The sequence below is a fragment of the Patagioenas fasciata genome, chromosome 14 (assembly GCF_037038585.1).
Source record: "Patagioenas fasciata isolate bPatFas1 chromosome 14, bPatFas1.hap1, whole genome shotgun sequence".
NCBI lineage: Eukaryota > Metazoa > Chordata > Aves > Columbiformes > Columbidae > Patagioenas > Patagioenas fasciata.
The window spans coordinates 1053572-1073031 of record NC_092533.1 but is presented as its reverse complement, the minus strand read 5'-3'; the positions used below and the strand labels follow the sequence as shown (position 1 = coordinate 1073031).

Below are 19460 nucleotides of genomic sequence, written 5' to 3'. Positions count from 1 at the left end.
GGTGTAGCGCAGGTTCAGGACAAGGCTGAGCCCCTGGAGCGGGTGTAGCGCAGGTTCAGGACAAGGCTGAGCCCCTGGAGCGGGTGTAGCGCAGGTTCAGGACAAGGCTGAGCCCCTGGAGCGGGTGTAGCGCAGGTTCAGGACAAGGCTGAGCCCCTGGAGCGGGTGTAGCGCAGGTTCAGGACAAGGCTGAGCCCCTGGAGCGGGTTTAGCGCAGGTTCAGGACAAGGCTGAGCCCCTGGAGCGGGTTTAGCGCAGGTTCAGGACAAGGCTGAGCCCCTGGAGCGGGTTTAGCGCAGGTTCAGGACAAGGCTGAGCCCCTGGAGCGGGCGGTGGGAGCAGCAGCCTCAGGACACGTCTATTGGGGCTGCAGAGGGGCAGCGAACGCGCAGCCAGCGGGGACAGAGATGGTGTCTGTTTTGTATATTCTTGGAGAAATTGCTTCCACGGGCACATAAAGGCCGCGGTGCGTATTTAGGGCAGAGGAGCTGTTCTCTGCTCCTCTGCAGGGAATGCGGTGGTAATGCTGGCTTAACGAGGGGCTGCTGTGCCGGGGGCCATGTGAGCAGCGGTGCCGAACCCGCGGTTGTTGGCGAGGTCCGGCAGACGAACCCCCGTGGAAGCTCGTGTTGGCCTTGGATGGTCACCTCAGCGCTCTGTCACCTCTGTGTTGGCACAGGGCAGCGCTGGCCGCCTGGCCCTGGTGCCGATGGGCTCTGGCCGTGCCCTCAGTGTCACGAGTAGCTCGGCATCCCGTGATCGCGGTTTATCTCCCTTCCCTCCCGGGCCTTTATAGAAACACGTCTTTAGACACTGATTTTTTTCCTGCTTGAGCCAAGTCTCTTGCTGTGCCAGCCTTCTATCAGTTACATGTGCGGAGGAATCGGTGACAGCTTTCTGGGGTGATCACGTCTTGGGGGGCTGTGGGGCTCGGCTCTGCTCCCCAGCCAGTTACAGCTCCTACCCGGCTGTCCTGGCATTTTGCTGCTTCCCTCTCCTTAGAAGTGATTTATGGCACCAGCAGAAAGGTGAATCTGTGAGTTAGTCGTGTATATTTGTCACCAGTTGATTCTGTGGGTGGGGGTGCCCGCTACCCGAGGTGCTGGGGTGCAGCCAGCGCTGAAGCTCGGGTGCTGAGCCGCTCTCGCGGGGCTCAGGGGCCGGCGCTGTCTGCGGCTGCTGCTCCGCACAAGGATGCTGCGAGTGAAACGCCTGTGAACCCCTGTCCATGCATCTCCAGGGCTCTCGGGAAAAGATACTGGAGAGGAGGGAGGTGGGACAAGGTAACTCCAGGAGGGGGAAATCTCTTAATGCAGCGTTAGTGCCGGTTCAGCTCCCGCTTTAGGACTGTTCTGTTTCAGCGTGTTTCTTAATTTGAGCTGATTGGAGCTCACTGAAGGTTCCCCACGGGGGCTGCCGTAGGTGATCAGCAATATCCAGGTTGCCTGTGCTTTGCTGCTGGTGCTTTGTATTGTTTTACACTGGTGACTCAGACGCTGGTTATGATTAAGTACATTTGCAGAGAAAATGTAATTGATTTGAATGGCTCCTGGCAATCTGCAACTGTCTGGTATTGCATTGTATTTCCCCAGGTAAGTGGAATGCCTCCTGTCAAAATGACTGTTGTCATTGTGTAACCGAAATCAAAAAAGGCAGGCGTGGTGATAACATCTCCTGGTCTGAATAACCGCTGGCAGGTTGTTTACAGGCGCTGTGGCCGTTTGTCTGGTTGCTGGGAGGGTTTGGGGAGGGCCGGTCCGTGGTCCCGGTGTTCGCAGTCACCCCACCCCAGACTGGGCTCATCCTGCACGGACGTTGTCCCTGGGGAAAGCGTTCACCCCGAAGCCAGGAAATGCCAGAGGAGGATGCTGCGGGGTACGGTGCCCATCGTCCCATGTGTTCACCCGTGAACATGGACCCGAGTCCCCTTCGGCGATACCTCTGGGTTAACGCGTGCCCTGTGCACCAAGTTTCCCATGTGCACTTTGGAACCATACTCAGCAAATCAGGGACTTTCTGAAGGTTCCCGGAACAACTAGTGAATTACAGTTTGCTCTTTGTTGCCAGAACGTCCGACACAGACCATTAAACCCAACGTGTAATCCAAAAAATCGAATCATTTCGGGAGATTTAACAGGTTTCCAGGTCTCGGATCCAAATTGTTTGTTATACTCACAATAACAGCAATAAACTCTGATGTGTTTTTAAAAGCTTCCCAGACATGTTCTCCTGGAAGTGGAGGCGTCGCAGCCCTGGCGCTGGTCTTCGCAGCTGCCGCTGGGGCTGCGGCGCGTCGGGTGATCTGCGGTGGGTTTACGGACACCAGAGCTCCTGGAAACGTGGGGTAGCGTGGGGATGAGTGTCGGATCGGGACTGGGGACGAGGGGGTGCTGGCTCCATTTGGCTGCCGGATGTTCCAGCGTGGGAAAGGGGAGCCCCGAAGGAGCCGAGCGGAGCCCACTGCCCGGCTCTCGCTGCCCAGCGAACCAACAACGTGTCAAATTGGTACTTTATAAGGTTTATCCCTTAGCAATCGTCAGCCTGTTCTGTCTGTGTTTGTGAACATTAAGGTAATGTGTTATAAAACGTATCCTGATTATATGTAATTATATGGAGAACATTATTTTTCTCCTGTGGGTCTGGATGCTGCCGTGACAGGCAGACCAAGGGTGCATCCTATGCAAAATATATAAAGATGCTGTGCTGTGTGCCTGGTTACTCAAGGGGCTGCTGATTTAAAAACTGAAAGTCAGCCCCAAGTAATACTGAAGTATTATTGTGTCTGACAGTTGCAGACGTCCATCCATCCATTTTCTTCTCCAAAGCCTGGATTTGTACAGCTCTCTGGAAAAGGCCATTGTTCTGAAGGGTTACAAGATTAAGAGGTCGATTTAGTGGCTCGATGATGTTCCCTCCCCGTGAGGGGTTGCCCGGGTGAAACGTTAATAGAGCCAGTGTCGGTGACAAATAGGAGATGGTTCATGCAGGGAGTTGTGCAGACCTCAGTAGCCGGTAAGGACTGACAGACACTGCACCAATGCCCTCAGCCCCTCGGCTTGCTTTCATTCTCTTCTGTCGTTAGCTGAGACATTTAGCGATGCTGTGGGCAGTTTTAGCTGCTCCTTGTGTACGACTTAGTCCCGCAGACATGTTGAACGTCACAGCAGGTCCTTGCCGACCCGGTTCCGCGCGCGGGTCCCGGTGCGGCTGCGCGCAGGCTCTGCGGCGGAGCGGGACCAGGGTCTGCGTGTGCCGCTCATCCCGGCCCCCGCTGCGTCCCCTGGCATCCGGGAGGCTCGTTACAAACAGCCCTTCGGCTCCCCCGCAAGATGAGGTGCGGCTGGGTCTCTGCTGCTTTGCAGACAGGAGGAGGTTGGTGTGGAGCCGCGAAACTGCCGCTTGAATCAGGCCGTAAATGTGATTTATGAATCCTGGCTGCTCCTCTCCCACTCCGGCTGTTAAACTGTCTCTCTCTCCCCATTAATTGGACTGTGTGACTGGGAGAGCTACAGCACAGGCTTGTGCAGTGAGGAGCGTGTCTCAGCTATTCTTGTTAGATTAAAAAATGAAACAAACCTGAGAAACTTTCCTGTGGAGGAGAGAGGGGGTTTGGCGAAGCGATGTCTGAGCTGGGAGAGATGCAGTAGGAGGTTTTGGTCCAGCAGAGCTGGTTTCCTTTGCTGATGAAGAGATCTGTGCTGTTTCCCGGTGCACGGTAACAGCAAAGCATCTCCAATGGGTTATTTATCTTAGAGTTCTGGGGGTCTCAGACTCCTCTCTCTGTAGACCTCCAAAATCAGCGTTCTGCTTTCTCAAATGTAGCTCTTAATTGACTTTTCTCCATTGCGAGCGGCTAAATTCAGCCTGTGTGCTTCGTACGGCTCCGAGGTGGTGGAGAGCGGCTCTAGCAGCCCTCTGCCCGCCCCCCACGGCTCCTGTGCCCCCGCATCGCTGAGCGCTGGGGGCTGAGGACCATCCTGGGTCCGTCTGCAGCGTGGTACCGGGGCCGAGTGGGCGTTGTGACTGGAGCACAGGGTTGGTTGTGATAAGCTGCGCTGTGTAAGATACCAGGCACTGGAGCTTTTCAGGAGAATTGTTTCATAATGATGTTCCAGCTGTGCTTAAAAATGCAAACTCCTTATAAGCTGAGGCTGGTTTTAGTCACAGAGTTCATCATTTAACAGAGCATTGATCTTCTGTTATTAAGGACCAAAAAGGGAAGTGGCACCCTGGAAGTTTATTTTCAAGTGTACTCGGGGAAATCATTGCATAAAATGCGATACATAAATCTATACTTTTATCTTGCTTGATTTATATATTTCATTATATTTCCTGAGTAGAACTTACTATTGCAAAGCAATTTGAAAGCGAGAGCATGTCAAAGCAGGCAGTGGCCGTGTTGGGCATGGGGACGGAGCCCAGGGCAGGCCAGGTGCCCCTGGGCCGATTTTGGCCCCTGGCACTGAGGGTCCTGCCCAGGAAAAGCTGCATTTAGCACACAGAGCAGAGGGCTTGTGGGTTGGGCGAACCCCCCGGGACAGGCACCCGAAGCGTGTGCAGCTGTGTGATGTTCCAGCGCGGGGAGCAACGTGCTGCCCATAGCCCTGCTAACCGGGACTGCTGGTGGCCCAAGCACCGGCGCTGCAGGGCTGGTAGGGTGAAGGGACTGGGGTGCAGCAGCCATGCAAGAGGTTGGGGAGCAACTGTCCCCCAAACTCCCATTGGGGAACCTGGGGAACAGCGACTTTGGAGGTGGGAAGGGCCCAAGCAGGTGTGCCAGGGTGGAAAGGAGCAGTGCCACGTGCGGAAAGCGCGGCTGGGGCTGCTCGTGCCCTGCGGGTCCGTACGGTGCGGGTGAGCTCGCCGGGCTCCGTGCTCCGGCCATCTGTTCGCAGCCATGCGCGGGCAGACCCAACTGCTCGCTTGGCCGGGGCCGGTGCTGGTCCTGCTGGGCGAGCAGACTTTTGCACGGTGATTCATCGCTGCTTCCTGCACCTCACCCCTCCGCAGGCTCGGAAGCCAAACCTGAGCCCGGGCAGCCAGTCCCTGCAAAGAGAAAGGTTGGGGAGCGATGTCCTTAGTGCGAGGGGTTTGATTCATTGAGGATGGTTCGTTGGTTCTCCTCCCTTCGCACCCGCCTCTTCATGCGTTTGGGGAGAGATGTGACATTAACATTTTTGGCTAATGCATTGTGGCTCTTCAGTGTTTGTAGCAATCAGGATGGAGGGCTTGTGTGTGTGTGAGGGTTTGGTTGTTGTTACCCAAAACAAACCCTCTAAGTGCTGGCAGCCGCTCCTGGAGCTGGCGGGCGCGTTCGGGGGCTCTGCGGGGCGAGGGCCGCGGGTGCCGGTGGCCATGGGGGGTCACCCGGGCTGCGACGGGCACCAGCCACCTCTGAAATAGGGTTTTGCTGCTGGTTGCTGTCGGGCAGGGCCAGTGGAGCGGGGAAAGGCTCTGAGGGATGGCTCCTGGTGTCCTCGAGCAAAGGCAAACTGAGAGAGCTGGGCTGGCGGCAGCACCGCTGTTGTCGGAGCCTGGGGTTCCAGAACAGAAACAATAAATAACCAGAAATGAACAACAAACAGAGCTGCTGCTCTTCACCTTCGTGCAGCTTCAAAATTCCATCCGCTTGAGAAAAATGTGACTGCTCCGTTTCCTCACAGCTAAAAGTCACAAAGACTTTCCCGAGCTGGTTGGCATCAGTGGGTGTGAGGGCACTGAGGGCCACGTATGGGGACACATATGGGGACACACCAATCTGTCATGTCATGGGCACTTGCCATCGTCTGCCGGAGCACCACTCACCCTCCACACTTAGCAGGGTGCCGGGTTATCAGGGTGCTTCACACCTTGCAACCTGCGTGTGGGGTGAAGAATAGAGAGGAGTGCAGACAGGGCGGGAATGTGGCATTCAGGACGTTACACCCCAAATGTTGCCCTGTGGAATGCAGGTCTTCCTGAGGCGCCGCTCTGCAGAGCGGTCACAGAGCGGCGCAGGCCAGGCAGGTGGGCAGCTCTTCTGTTCGAAGGAGCGATGCCAAAGAGCAACTTGTTTATTATTTTTAACAGATATTTAACACGGTGCCGGAGACGCTGCCGTCGAACTCGCAGCTGCTGCTATCTCGCAAGAAGAGCATGGACTCGAAGCCTCCGTCCTGCAGCGAGAGGCCTCTGACGCTCTTCCACACCGCACAGCCCAACGAGAAGCGTAAGTGTGCCGAGCCCGGCTCTCCCGCTTGACGTAGTTCTTGCCCTAATCATGACTCTCATTGTCGTTCCCGTGCCACAAAATGCGGTTTTACTGCTATCAATGGAAGAGACAACTCCCGTAACAGGATGGGGCTTGGGTTTCCTCTGCCGTCACATTGATGTGGGTGTGAAGATCGTGTGGCATCCAAGCCCGTAACCAGGGGCTCGAAATGCGGCAGCGTGAGCACGGTATAAAGTGTTGCTGTCCCTTCCCCGCCGGACGGGCCCCTGTGCATTCCGGCTCTCACGTTCCCCAGCGCCGTCCCCGCCGTCCCCCGCTGCCGCGGTGCGCTCGCGCCGCGGGGCGCAGCACGTGTGGCGGGGGACACCCGCCTGCCTCCCCAAAAGGCAAACCCGTTCTGGATGCCCACAGCCACCTCGCCTTTTACAGGCATGAAAAACTCGGCCAGGAGGTTCTGCATTTTTCTGAGGATTATGTACCACAGCGGTTTAAAAATGTTGAAGATCATCTTTCCGTTTCTGTCACTAATTGATGCTCCAGATATTTAGGTGAAAGAGTCAGTGCCCATCATGGAGCAGCGCTGATGTGGCTGCTCAGGCTGCTGCTTCACGTTACGGCGCAAACCCAGTTCCCAGCTCTCCCGTTCCTCCCGGCCATGTCCTCCCAGCCCTTGCCTGGGGCTGCTCCTGGATCAGCGCCGGGCACAGGGAACTGTCCCCGTTTGCTTAAATAGCAGGAGAGTGACGTGGTGAGCAGAGCAATCGCGGGGCAGCCGGGGAGCCCGTCTTGCGGGGACTTAGACCTGCGGAGTGGTTGTTCTGTACTTTACCGGCTCTCAAAACGCGTGGGCTTGTCCGCCTCTGATTGAGTTACTGTTAATTATCGGGCGCTCTCCTTTCGGAGGATGTCATACTGATACGTGTGGGTTTAAGGAAGCAGCGGCAGTGCCCAGGCGTGCTCTGGAAATAGTGTCACACCGCTCTCGGGGCAGCCTCACATATCAGAAGCTGCTTTTGAAAAATTTCAGCCCAAGTCATTTATTTGCTGCTAACGAAGCAGTCGCTCGTTAGACGCTGGAGTGGCTCGGCTGCCGGGGCCTTCCTGTGCATCCTCCCCTGGCCTGCAAGAGGAACGGAGGTATTGTATTTCCGCAGTCATTTATTCCCACAAGAAGCAGTATTTTCTCAGCTTTCCTCCTGACCGTCTGCGATCTCCGGTGTCTATGGGAAGCCACCACCGCTTTATTCAGTGTTTGCCATCCCCACTGCATGTGTCACCTGAGGAATAATGCAAGTTTTCTGGTTTTACTGGTCCAGAGATTGGCCAAGGCTGAGGCTCAACTGGTGCCACATCTGCACCATGTCCTGGGCTGTGATGCAGAAGTAGCCCCATGGTGACACAGGAGCCAGCACCTTTGGCACCCCATGGGCACGGGGGACGCTCCTCTTCCCTGTGTGGGTGCCTGTTTGGGGATGAGGGACAGGTTCCCCTGACGTACGGGGTCACTTTGGCGCTGTGTGGCAAGAGGTGAAGACGGGTCCAAGGAGCCCCAAGCACAAGGAGAACCCGAGGGCATCTGCCATCCTTCATCTGGGAAACAGAGGTGTAACAAGATCTAATAGCTGGAAATTGAAGCTAGACACGTCCAAAACGGAAACAGTGCTCATTTTTTAAGACTAAGAGCAACTTAACCATAAAAAGAAGTCAAGGGGGGCAGTGAATTTTCCATTACTTGAAATCTGCTTGTCGAAGTCAGAGATCTTTCTAAAATTTTCACTAAAATTCATCATACAAAGCTGTAAGTAAAAAATTACAATACTCAACAGACGGAATCATGCAAGAGAGCAGATGGGATAATTATAGTGATTCTAGATAATTATAGTGATTATATTGGTGTTAAACATTTACATTTTTGTCCACAACTGACCCAGGAGCTGAGTGGATATTGCAAAACGAGTGTCATTAACACAGCAAATACACCGTTCTGTTCGGTACCGGTTCCTCATGACCAGCAGTGCTGGGCTGTCCTGCGGTGCGGGGGCTGTCGGCGCCCTGCGCTCCGGGGACAGCTGCGGTCACAGTGCCCTGTGGGTCCTGAGTGTCTGCTGGACCAGCCCTCCACTGCCAGGAACCTTCTCAAGGCTTCGGGTAACTGCTGAAAACTCAGACTTGTTCTGATGTGTTGCTGGTTCTTGAGCTGGAAGGGATGGAACTGAGTCCGGCTGAGCAGTCCAGCTCCGGGCAGAGTTTTGTTTGGTGAAGGGAGGGCTGCAAATAACGTATGGGTCAGCTCTTCTTTAAGCCCCGCTTTCCAGGAACGGGGCTTGGGGGCTCTTGGGGAGCAGCTGCTGCTTTGGGTGATTCAGGGCAGCTCTCTTGCTGCCGGGAGCGGGGTCACGGTGCCGCACAGAGGAGCTGCGGCCGCTTTGCAAAGTGGCTCTTCTGTCTTTAGCGGATGAGCGGTGCCGCTCGTGTGGCTGTAAGACCAAATTAAACGTCACAGCGAGGAATCCTTCCTATAAGCTTTTAAAAACATGAAGCAAAATACGGTATCAGCCTTTTAAGAAGGAGGAAATAAAATAAAGCAAGAGTTTCAGATTCTGCCATTCATCTTCCCCCCTCTTTAGATGAAACACTTCCAGTTTCTGGGCTGATAGGGACCTTAATTCAATATTGGCTGGTAGCTGGCTCTGAGATTAGGCAGACAATTGACACTGATTTGTTGGGCTTACGGAGCTTATTTTCAGACTTCAGCCTAGGGCAGAAAATGTTTGGAAATCAGAAGATGTAGCATTAGACCGCAGTGCATCGGCTCAGGCTCCTCGCAGCCCTGGGGGCCAGCGCGGCCGGTCCCTGGGCTTGGCCACCTCTGTCACCGCACGGCTTAAAACCTGCACCACCAGCTCCGAAAGCAGAGGAGTGGTTTGCATTGCCCTTTTGGGGTTTTTAGATCCGCTGGCAGCTCAGTTTCTCTCTTCTTTCACCCGCTGGCTGCTGCGTCTGCCTGTTGATATTTCCGGAGGTCAGCGCTCTGCTTTTCTAACCTTTTGCCTCTTCTGCATGGGTGATGTTTTTCATCACAAAGAGCTTGTGCCTCCCAAGTCGCAGGTGGGCTCTGGCGAGCCCAGAGCGTGGTACCGAGCTGGACGTGCCGCGTCTCCATCAGCCGGTCACGCACCCACAGCCTCCGGGCTCCCGCCTGCTGCGGGGCTGGCCCTGGGGCGGTAAATGGCTTCAAAATGGGCGCTCCAGGGAAGTCGCTCTTCTTTAGGAGCTTTCCTCACTTGGTGAAGGGGGGGCCTGGCCTGTTGGAGCCACCATACGGTGCCGAGGTTGGTTGTGCTTCCCTTTTGGCGTCTCAGACCGTGGTGAGTTGGAACCGCAGCTGGGTACGAAGATCCAACTTGTACCCTGGGGGGACAAAGGAGGGGACAGAGGTGCATGTGCTGCTCCTTCCCTTGGTGGCTCATTGCACATCAGGATTAATGAAGTGCAATTTCAGGGACGTGTTGACATGTATCAACGTAATTAACACATCCTTGGCTTTGGCTGATCTCTGGAAGATAAGCTCAACCTGAGCAGAACCAAGTTTTAGCCCTGATTTTGTCCAGGTACCAGGAAAATGCAGCAACTCCAGCAAAGGAGCGTGACAGGGAGGGTTGGACTCTGCTCTCCCCCGGCACCCACAGACCTGTGATGCCGTGATTCGGTGTTCAGGATGAATTCTTCATATATCATGCACTATTTTATCCTCCTTCAAATGTGTACAGGATACGGGTGGGCACCACACAGTCTCCCAACACAAGCAGAGATGTACAGTTTAAAGGGATTAAGAACAAGGCATTCCCTATTACTATATTACTATCCCTATTACTATATTACTATCCCTATTACTATGTGTTTTTGGTACTAATTGGATCATATTGGTGTGCGCTGGAAGAATAATTTTCGAAAGATGTATGTTTTTAGCAGGATTCATTACGTTCTGCAGCAGGTGCCCGTCCTCCAGGAAGGCATCAGCCCAAAGCAGCGGTTCTGTGCAGCAGGGCTGCTTCCCGTGCCGTCCGTCATGATAATTGCTTCCCACAATTACACTTATTGCTTATACAGAAAAGGCATCTTAGGAAAATGAATTAATGCGATTTTCCGTAATTTGGCGCGGGGCTGAGGAGGGAGCCCATGCTGCGGGTGTCAGTTTGGCATGCATAATATTTTCACTCCTCGCTGCTCAAGTTACACAAATAAGGGGGAAATCCCTTAGCAGAGCCTTATACGATCAAGGGAAACGAGAGACTCGGAGAGACTCGGAGAAAGCTCCAGGTTGGCGGCAGAGCAGCGCCAGCGTTCCCAGCGCAGGGCACAGGAGGCACTGTTATATATTGGATCAGATATTAATATAAAGCCAAGTTTCTACCCCCCAGCTGCTGTGTATTGCAGAAGAGCTGAGCTGAAAAGGAGCTGAGCCCCCGACCCCTTCCTGCTTATAGACCTGGCCAGGAAAGATTGATCGTAACTGATGTCAAGTGGACTTTAACGGGGTGCTGTGTCCTGTTCTCATCCTGCAGCGTTACTGTGCCCGGCACACAAATGCCCAGGCCCTTGGCAGCTGCTTTCAGTCCCAGAGAAATCCATTCTTGTATGTAGTTTGCATTTTAATTGTTTTCAGGTTGTGTGGCACTTCGGATGTCTTAGGGAATATAAAATATTAATGCATTGAGAAAAATGAATATTTTCATGCTGAATATGGTATTAATTTAAAATGTGGCTGCATCTTAAATAAAAAGAGTACTAGTTATTTCTTATAGTTTAATGTATATTTAGAAGACATGGCAGTAAATAAGTGCCTGTTTTCTGGGGTCCGGTAGAGCTGCCCCGTCCTCCCTCCTGTGCGCCCGCTGATTCTTGGCCTTTGGTGTCTTGTAGAGGAGAACAGGAACAGCATCATCACCTCCAGCCTGGAATCCGTCACCTCCTCGAACGTCAGCAGCTTCCTCAACTCCACCAGCGCTCCCCAGCCCAGCCTGAACTCGAGTGATCTTGAACTAGAAGTGATTAAACCCAACAGGCCAAATTCACTGTAAGTACAGTGGTAATTAGTGTTTTATAGGCTCTCCGTCCTTAATCTTTAATCAGGGCTGTTTCTTACTCTGAGCCCCAGCAGTTTGTTGAAGAATACAATTTAACATTTTAATTTTTAATGGGCACCTAGCGTGTGCCCTGCATTTTCAACTCGGTCTAAGCGGTGGAATTAGTTACTGGGGTTACATCTGCCCGCGAGCTCCGCTCTGATCATTTTGCACACGCGGGATATTTTTCGAGCAGAGCTCCACGTTACTGCTTGAACCGCTCGACCCCTCTGGTGATAACTCCAGCGAACACAAAGGACGTTTCTTTGGAGTTAAATTCTGTGGCTGTTGTCAGTACAGTTGATCTCCGGCCAGATCTGTGCCATTGCTTCTGCTATTGCTTCCTTCATCTGGAAAGTTCAAGGGAAAAAGCAGTGACCTTAGCAATGAGTCCCTGGGGACGGCCGCGTTATTTATGGAGCCCCCTGCACCCGGCAGCTGAGCCCTCGCACCGATGGCCGCCCCTGCCGGGGGAGTTTCCTTCCTGCCGCGGCTTTGCCGGGCCCCGTAGCGTTTTCCCACAGAACCTCGTACATGCGTAGAGCCGCTCAGCTCTTGCGGAGCCCCACAGGCCCTGCGAGGCGGAGCCGACCCTCCCCGCCGGAGGAACGTGGCTCCCGCCGCGGCAATTTATGGCTTTGCCGTACGCGGTGACCTTCGCCATTCCCTCCCACCCCCAGTCCTCCCACGGGCTCCCAACACTTCCAGTTCCCACTTGGCCGTGGAAGCCCCGGTCCCGTGGGAGCAGGCAGTGCGAGTTTGGCTTTGGCTGTTTTTCTCTGGCTGTCAGGGTTGCGAAGGACTCGGAATGGATGAGCGCCAGGGACCTGCTGGGTGCTGAGGTGCGTTGCTGTTGGCTCGGCTGGCAGCAGGGTTGGGTTTGGGGGCCTGGGGTGCAGCGGCAGTGATTTGCAGGGCGGGGAGGTGCGTGCAGGGGGGTGTGAGCAGGGGACAAGGGACAGGCTCTGGCTTCCATCCATCCGCGCTGCCCCTCCTCACCGCCGCTGCCCCTAAACCATGAGCTGCACCAGCATCCAGCAGCCCGGCCTGGCCTTGGCTCTGGGAGCAGGCTTTGTAAGGCTCGGCTCAGCTCCCTGCCTCGAGTACCGTGACAAAAGCGCCTGCGAGGAGGTTGTGGTGGCAGAATGGAGCATCCCAAAGGTAGGACGCCTCTGAATCAAGGCTGTGCGTTACGTGTCTCATGCACCGAGTAAAGGTGCGGCGATACCTCACACCCGTGCTGCCAGTTTGAGCTCTGGAAGTCGGTCACATCCCATTCCCTCAACAGGATGTTTTCAGTTTATTTATCCTTTGAGGGGAAAAAAATGATGTGGCTTATAATACAACAAGGTTTGTCAGCCTGAGTCTTGCTGTGTCTTCACAGGAATTATTTGCCAAATTCACAGTTCTTCGGGTTCCAAGAGTTGCCTCTTCTTAAGGGTTTCTTTTTTAAAGGCAATCTTAAAGAAGTTCAGCAGAATAGATCAGTTCAAACTGTGTGAGGCTTTGGGGAATGGAGGCATCTGGATGCTACTGAGGAATTGGTGAGCAGACTGGCAGTGAAACCGTTTGCTTGGCACCAGTTAAGGGGCCTTTCCAATTCTGCAAAGTGAAACAGTGGTGAGCAGGGGAGCTCCTATGGCTCTCATGGTCCCCGTGGCATTCGGTGCTTTCCCTCAAATCCCGTGATTATGTGATGAGTTTTACACAAGCAGTAATACACGAGTTCCCAGTCCATGCTGAGCTAAAGGTTGAAAAGTGAATAATACCACTAGGCAAATATTTCCTTCTCTATAACCTCAGTTATTTAAATGAAATATCTTTAGTCAAATCTTTCACTGATAAATGGAGCATCTGTCTTCGTTTGATCCTTCCTGTCCTTGCTGCTCTGCGGGACTGCCCAAATACCATGTGTATAAAGCAGGTTCTGGTATTTTAGCCAGCTGAGCCGTTAGCGCCTTGCGGGGAGCCCTGGGCAGCGCTGGCGCTGCTGGGCACGGCTGCGGCTGCTCCTGTGGTCACCGCACCCACAGCTGGCGCGTCCGCGGCGCGGGAGGCTCAGGGGGCTCTCCGAGCTCCTTCAAAAACTCTCCAGGTTCTCCGCTGGTCCCGTGAGACCCATCTCTGGGCTTTGCTTCAGGACTCGGGGTTTTTCTTTCATTCCTCACCGTTTTCTGTAGTTTTGGCCGTGGAGCAGGGCCGTCCTGTTTGGGGTGTCCCGGCAGCCTGCCCGTGGGTTGATGGAGCCAGCGCTTGCCAAAATGCAAACCCCGCAGCGGAGGAGCTGTAAAACTCCAGGTGTGCAGGGCCAGGAAGAGCCACTTTCCTCCTGGAAAGAAAAGGGGATTTCTTTCTGAACAAGAAACCCTTTAAGGGAACAAATACAAAAGAATCCTGGATTCGCTGTTTCCTTCCCTTCGAGAAAGGGACCCCTGCTTCCCTAACAGGACAGCAGCAAAGGCTGGTACATTAAAACCACTCCAGACCAGAATTTGACCAGGTCCTTATTTTCTGCTAAATGCATCGCTGAAAAAAATGCTCTGGTGGATGTTTCTGTGCAGGGGAAATGCTGTCATTAGCGAGGGCCTTTTCCTGCTCCCTGCCGAGGTTCAGTGCCTTTAGGTGTTTGTATTTCTCTCACCCTTTGCCCTCATGGGCAGGACGTTTGGCGCTAATGTGGCTTTGAAATCTCAGCTGGTGTTGTCTCATGGTATTGGTGGCAGGGACAGCCATGTGCCCAGAGCGCCAAACCTGCTTAAACCCAGCCCGGTGCCTTGGCCCCATGGGCTGCAGCGGATTTGGTGCTGCAGCCTCCGCACCGCGCAGCAGCGGTGACACGCGGGAGCGGTGACACGCGGGAGCGGTGACACGCGGGAGCGGTGACACAGGAGCGGTGACACGCGGGAGCGGTGACACGCGGGAGCGGTGACACGCGGGAGGGGTGACACACAGGAGCAGTGACACGCGGGAGCGGTGACACAGCTGCTCACCCTCTGCCAAGACACGGGGGGAATGGCTGGGAGAGGCCTTGGGTCGTTGTGATGCTCTTGCTTCTTATTAAACCAGAAACTGATGTTCTTGTGAAAATGACTCCCGTTGATCTCGGTGGGAGACTCGTTGGGGTACAAACACTGAACACTGCAAGTTTGAGGGATTTCTTGTGTGCCTTTTGCTGCGATGAGGACCAATGCATTCAAAGGTTGCCTTTAAATGTACAATGCTACAAATTGTGACCACTGTGAAATTAGAGATGTTTGTTGGAGCTTTTGTTTACAAATCCTCTCTGCTCCCTTCTAAATGCTCGTGTAGCCCCAGGTCTGCTCTGTGGGGAGCCGGGCTGGCTCCTCAGTCCTGGTGCGTGCCTTGTCCCCACCGTGTCCCCCGGCCTGGCGGGGATGAGGGACACCGTGCCGCGGCCGAGCTCTCTGGTACCCCCCTCCTCCTCCCGGGGGACACGCGGTCATTCCCAAACTTGCCTCCCCTGGAGCCCGGCTCCTCCTTCGCCAACCGGGAGGGAAATCATTTTGCTGCAGGGCGAAGGCTCTTGCTTCCCGGCCACCAATGGGGGTTTTACGATGGGAATGCGTTTGTTTGCTAGGGCTGGTTTTATTTTTCTGGAAGAACTGCTCTGGGCGGGAGTTGTACTCAGTGAGTCAGCAGGACGGCCGCCCCGTGCCAGGAGCTGCCGCTGCGGCCGCGGGAGCGGGGGGACCCGGGCGGGCTGCCCAGGGCCCCCCGAGCCCGCAGAGGGGACTCTTGCTAAATAGGCGTTGGGTGTCTTTATCCTGCCCCTGCAGAAAGCGCCTTCCTTAGAAAACATGGCAAAGCAAGAGCCAGAAGTGCCGTGTTTCGAGCACAGATTCATACTCCAGCTCAAGTGAGAGAATTTCCAAGCTAAATTATGCAATCATGAAAAGAAGAAGATTTAAGATTGCTGTCTTTAAAATTCTTTTTAAAAAGTACCGTGCTCTGGTACCTTTGCAATGTGAGCCTCCAGCACGGGGTGTATCACTGCAGACAACCAACACCGTGGGCTTTGTGTTTTTTGCTGTCTGTTGCATTTCTGTCTCGGCCTCATTCTGTCCCTGTTTTATTCCAAACCCGGTGCTGTGTGCCGGGGGCATGGGCGGCACTTAAATCTGACTGAGGCCAAATCAGAGATGGGTGCTGCAAACACAGGCAGCAATATCCAGATCACGTTACGCAGCTTTATTAGAATTATCTTGTAGTGCTTAAAATAAGCATAATACCTTAGTCTTAAAGTAGCTGGTAGGTGTAATAGTGGGTGCTTGTGGCTGGTGTCCTACCTGTGACTTGCTGGGGCTTCTACAGTTGTTTGCAAAGCTGAACAACTCATGTGTTACAGTTTGGAAAATCAACAGTGGCCAAAACTGACTGCAGGAGGTAGACGGAGTCACAGGGGTTTCAGCTTCTCCTGAGCCCCGCTCCGCACCCAGCCCAGCTCCCCGTGGCCTGGGGACTCTGCCTTCAGGGAAACGATCGCTTTGGGAAACTTGCCTTCAGTCATCACGTGTCTGTTTGCATTTAACGTGCTTTTCTCATTGACCAAGTATGGCTATTTCTTGCCCTCCATGGGTATGGAAAGAAACGAGGAGTGGATCTAAGGTCTAGTGGTCATGAAGAAAAATAACCCAGTTAATCTACGGAAGGGAGATAATTCCCATGTGCTTTTGGGTTGCAGGACCAGAATAGATCTATAAATCTTCATTAGACATCTCAGTTGAACATTGCTCTATCCCTGCCTGAAAATACAAGAAACGTCAACTATTACTGTGTTTGCAAAACAGGCCCCATCACTGAGGTCTCGCTGGTGGGGAGGGGGCCGGGGGCTGGTGGGTGACGGCACCCAAAGCCATGGTGCTGGTGGCCATGGGCACGTGGGATCCATGGGATGGACCAAACCTTCCCCTTTGCCCCGTCCCTCACCGTCCCACGTCCGTCTGTGGCAGCGGGCAGAGCGGTGTGGCGTCACCGGTGTGTCAGACAGGACAGCACGGCATCTTTTGGAAGAAAGGATCTCCCAAAAACGCAAACAGCCTCAGCAATTATCAGCTGTGACACACGTAAGCAAGAGCACGCAAGGAGGAGTAAATAGGCCTTTAAATGCTGCTGGTTCCTTGCAGAGCTGAAGTCACATTTTCCACTCTGAAAAACGACCACGTAAACATGACACAGCCTTATTCAGCAGCTCTGCTCCCGAACCCGCGCAGAATGCGGATCTCTGCAGCAAAAATAGATTGTTTAGGTTTGCTGTTCTTTTTTATAGAAAACCTTCTGTGGAGTCATCAGTAGTAGGAGTGATGTGAACTTCACTGTACCCGTCTTCATTAGTCAAATCGCCGTAAGAACAAATCTGTATTATCTCAGGAGCCGGGTCTGCTGTCAGCAGGGCGATCAGCCAGGTGTAAAGAGCTGGTGTGGGTCAGGAATTCGGGGGGAGTTTCTTGGTTTCTGGATGCTGCGTGGAGTTGGCAGCTAGAATAAACTCCTTTTATTTATAGCGAGACCCCCTGGAGGTGCAGGGCAGCGTGTCCGTGCAGGGGAGCGTGTCCGTGCAGTTACCGCGGGGGAGCGTGTCCGCGCAGTTACCGCAGGGGAGCGTGTCCGCGCAGGGGAGCGTGTCCATGCAGTTACCGCAGGGTGCGAGGACCCGGGAACTCTTTACAGACACATTCAGCTTTTCTTTTGCTCGGCGCAGAGAAGCTGTGAGACGGGGCCGTTTGGTTCTCCCTCAATGAAGGGACCGCAAAGCAGTTCCGGGTGCGAGTGTTGGTCCCCATGGGTGACACGGCGGTCGCCCTGGCACCGCATCTCTAGGCCAGTTTAACGCATCCAGTGGGAGGAACCTGGCCTCAAGAGTGGCTCTGTATAAAATACAGTGCTTTAAAACATTGGTGAACTGGTGCCATCCTGGCAAAGCTGAGCTTTGCCTACAGTTCACCCATCAGTGATGAGCTTCATGTCCGCCACAAAATGCCACAAAATACTGTCGTTTCTGCCTTTTTAGCTGAAGTTCTAGGAATGCTCCGATGCTTTTTTTGTTTCAATTGCGTTTTGTTTTTACAGATATTTGTGATACTGACAGTCTAGCTGGGCAAAGGGAGGCGGGAGGCCAAGGGGGTCTGTCCAGCACCAGCAATCTGTGCTCTCAGCCTTGCCCTGGGTTTTGCATCCTAGAAGTAAATCCCGTCTGTATGAGCCGGGGTTCAGCAGCTGCTCACAAGTGTTGGGTTTCGCTCTGGGAAAATGTCGGCTTGCAGCTGAAGTTACTGATTCCAACAGCAGTGTTAGATGAGCTGTGGGGTGAAGTGGAACCAGCCGGGGAGATGCTCATTAGTCAGCGACGCATTTTTCACACCTTTAAAATGCGAGTGAAGATGGTTAATAGCCAACTGTCGCACTCAGCAGATAACATCCTGCTGAATCGCCAAAAAGGCTTTGCCGTCCGTGTGGGCTGAGTGCTGCGTGTGGGAAGGAGCGGGATGAGATCAGCCCGAGCGATGGATGAGGGGCCGCAGAGCCCCCGGCTGCCCCGGGGGTGCTGGGGGGTCTGTGTCTGAGCCACGTCCCAGTCCGGCAGGTTGGTTTCGCCCCAGGCTGTGTCTGCGCGGCTCAGCTCTGTGCTCCTCGCCAGGGCTCTGGGAGCCGGCGCGTTGTGCGAACATCCTCGGTACCACCGTGTCAGACGCCTCTTCCCCCTTTTCCACCTCCTTCACTGCCCGTTCGATGGTACAAACGATCCTGGCATGAGCTGCCGAGCGCGGCCGTGCCAGCGTGGGACGAGCCTCCCAGGCCATGGGGAACCGTTGAGCTTCTCTTTCCCTCTGTGTGCAGTTTCTTGGAGGTCAGGCTCACAGTCAGAGTATTTCTGAAACAGTCCTTGTTACCAAACGATGTAAGGGAGGTGTAGAACTCATGTGCTTCGTGGGTTCGAGCTGTATTTTCCGTACATATCAGCCATTTCAGAGGGATGAGCGAGGTTCAGGACATGGGAACCCTGCAATGAGAATCCTGTTGGACACAACAGGGACATTTTTCACGATGAGAACAATCAGCCATTGGAATAATCTCCCCAGGAAGCGCTGGATTCCCCAGCATTGGACACTTTTAAGATTCAGCTGACTTGCCCTTGTTTTCCAGAGGTTTTGGTGGCTCTGTTTGATTTGCTTGTGTTGTTTATGTTCATGGAGGATAAAGGCAATTAGAGGTGCAGGAGCGGGTCCACCCTCATCCTGCCTTCCCGTCAGCCGCTTTGGGAATGTCCCTGAAACGGCATCTCTGGGACTTGTGTTCAAGAAACTGTCTCATGAATCAAGTACTCCTGTCTCTGAGAAACCCAGATTTTTCCCCGCTCTTTCCTTACCCCAGCATTCAGCCCCACTTTTACTTTGGATAAAGACCAGGAAAAGGTGTATTGACACATATCGATACAAACATGGGGTTATTTGTGCTCAGAGGGTCCTGTTCCTCCTGGTGGGAGAGCCCAGGGGACGGGGCCACCAGCCTGCTCGGGACGTTCCTGCATTGCAGCCGACTCTTGGTGCTCACTGTAGTAAAGCCGTTTCTTTTTACCTCAGCTTAATTTTCTGATTCTCTCTGTTGATACGAAATTGCAAACAAAACCTCGTGGCAGGCGCAGGGTGCCTGGGCTCTCACACACACACTGCCTGGTGCATTTGGGATAGGTAAAGCAGGGCCACGAGGAAATAGGAACTTGATGAATTGCGAGGCTTTGGGCAAAACAAAGCTGTTTCTTCTTCCTTCCACCGCATTGTGGCCGCCTGGCCGGGAGCCACTGTGGCTCCGGCCCGAGCCAAGAGCTGGGGAGGCGTTGTCAGGGCAGCGACTCAGGGCCAGGGACCCCCGGGACCCTCCTGCTGCCCCTCATCGGGGTGATTAAAGCCCTGAACTGCCAGCATGTGCCTGGCACCATGGGGTGACACAGCAAACCGCAGCTGGAAACTGCTGGGGCCGGAGAGGAGCGTCTCCCACCGGCCCTGCCGGTGCAGCCAAGCAAAGCTCGGCCCAGACCCCGAAACGCTGGGCTTTTGCCTAATCTGGGTTTTAACTGCGAAGACCAGCCTCGAGGGGCGGATCTGCTG

At 54.1% G+C, this 19460-nt stretch overlaps 1 protein-coding gene across 4 annotated transcripts in view; it reads left to right on the top strand.

Annotated features, from left to right (window-relative positions):
* ARHGAP26 (Rho GTPase activating protein 26) overlaps nt 1-19460 on the top strand; it is a 129407-nt gene that overhangs the window by 88343 nt on the left and 21604 nt on the right. For all 4 annotated transcript variants that reach the window (XM_071814593.1, XM_065848935.2, XM_071814592.1 and 1 more), the window contains 2 exons: nt 6070-6208; nt 11135-11288. In XM_071814593.1, the coding sequence (XP_071670694.1) occupies nt 6070-6208; nt 11135-11288 (293 nt within the window). The remainder of the gene's footprint in view (nt 1-6069; nt 6209-11134; nt 11289-19460) is intronic.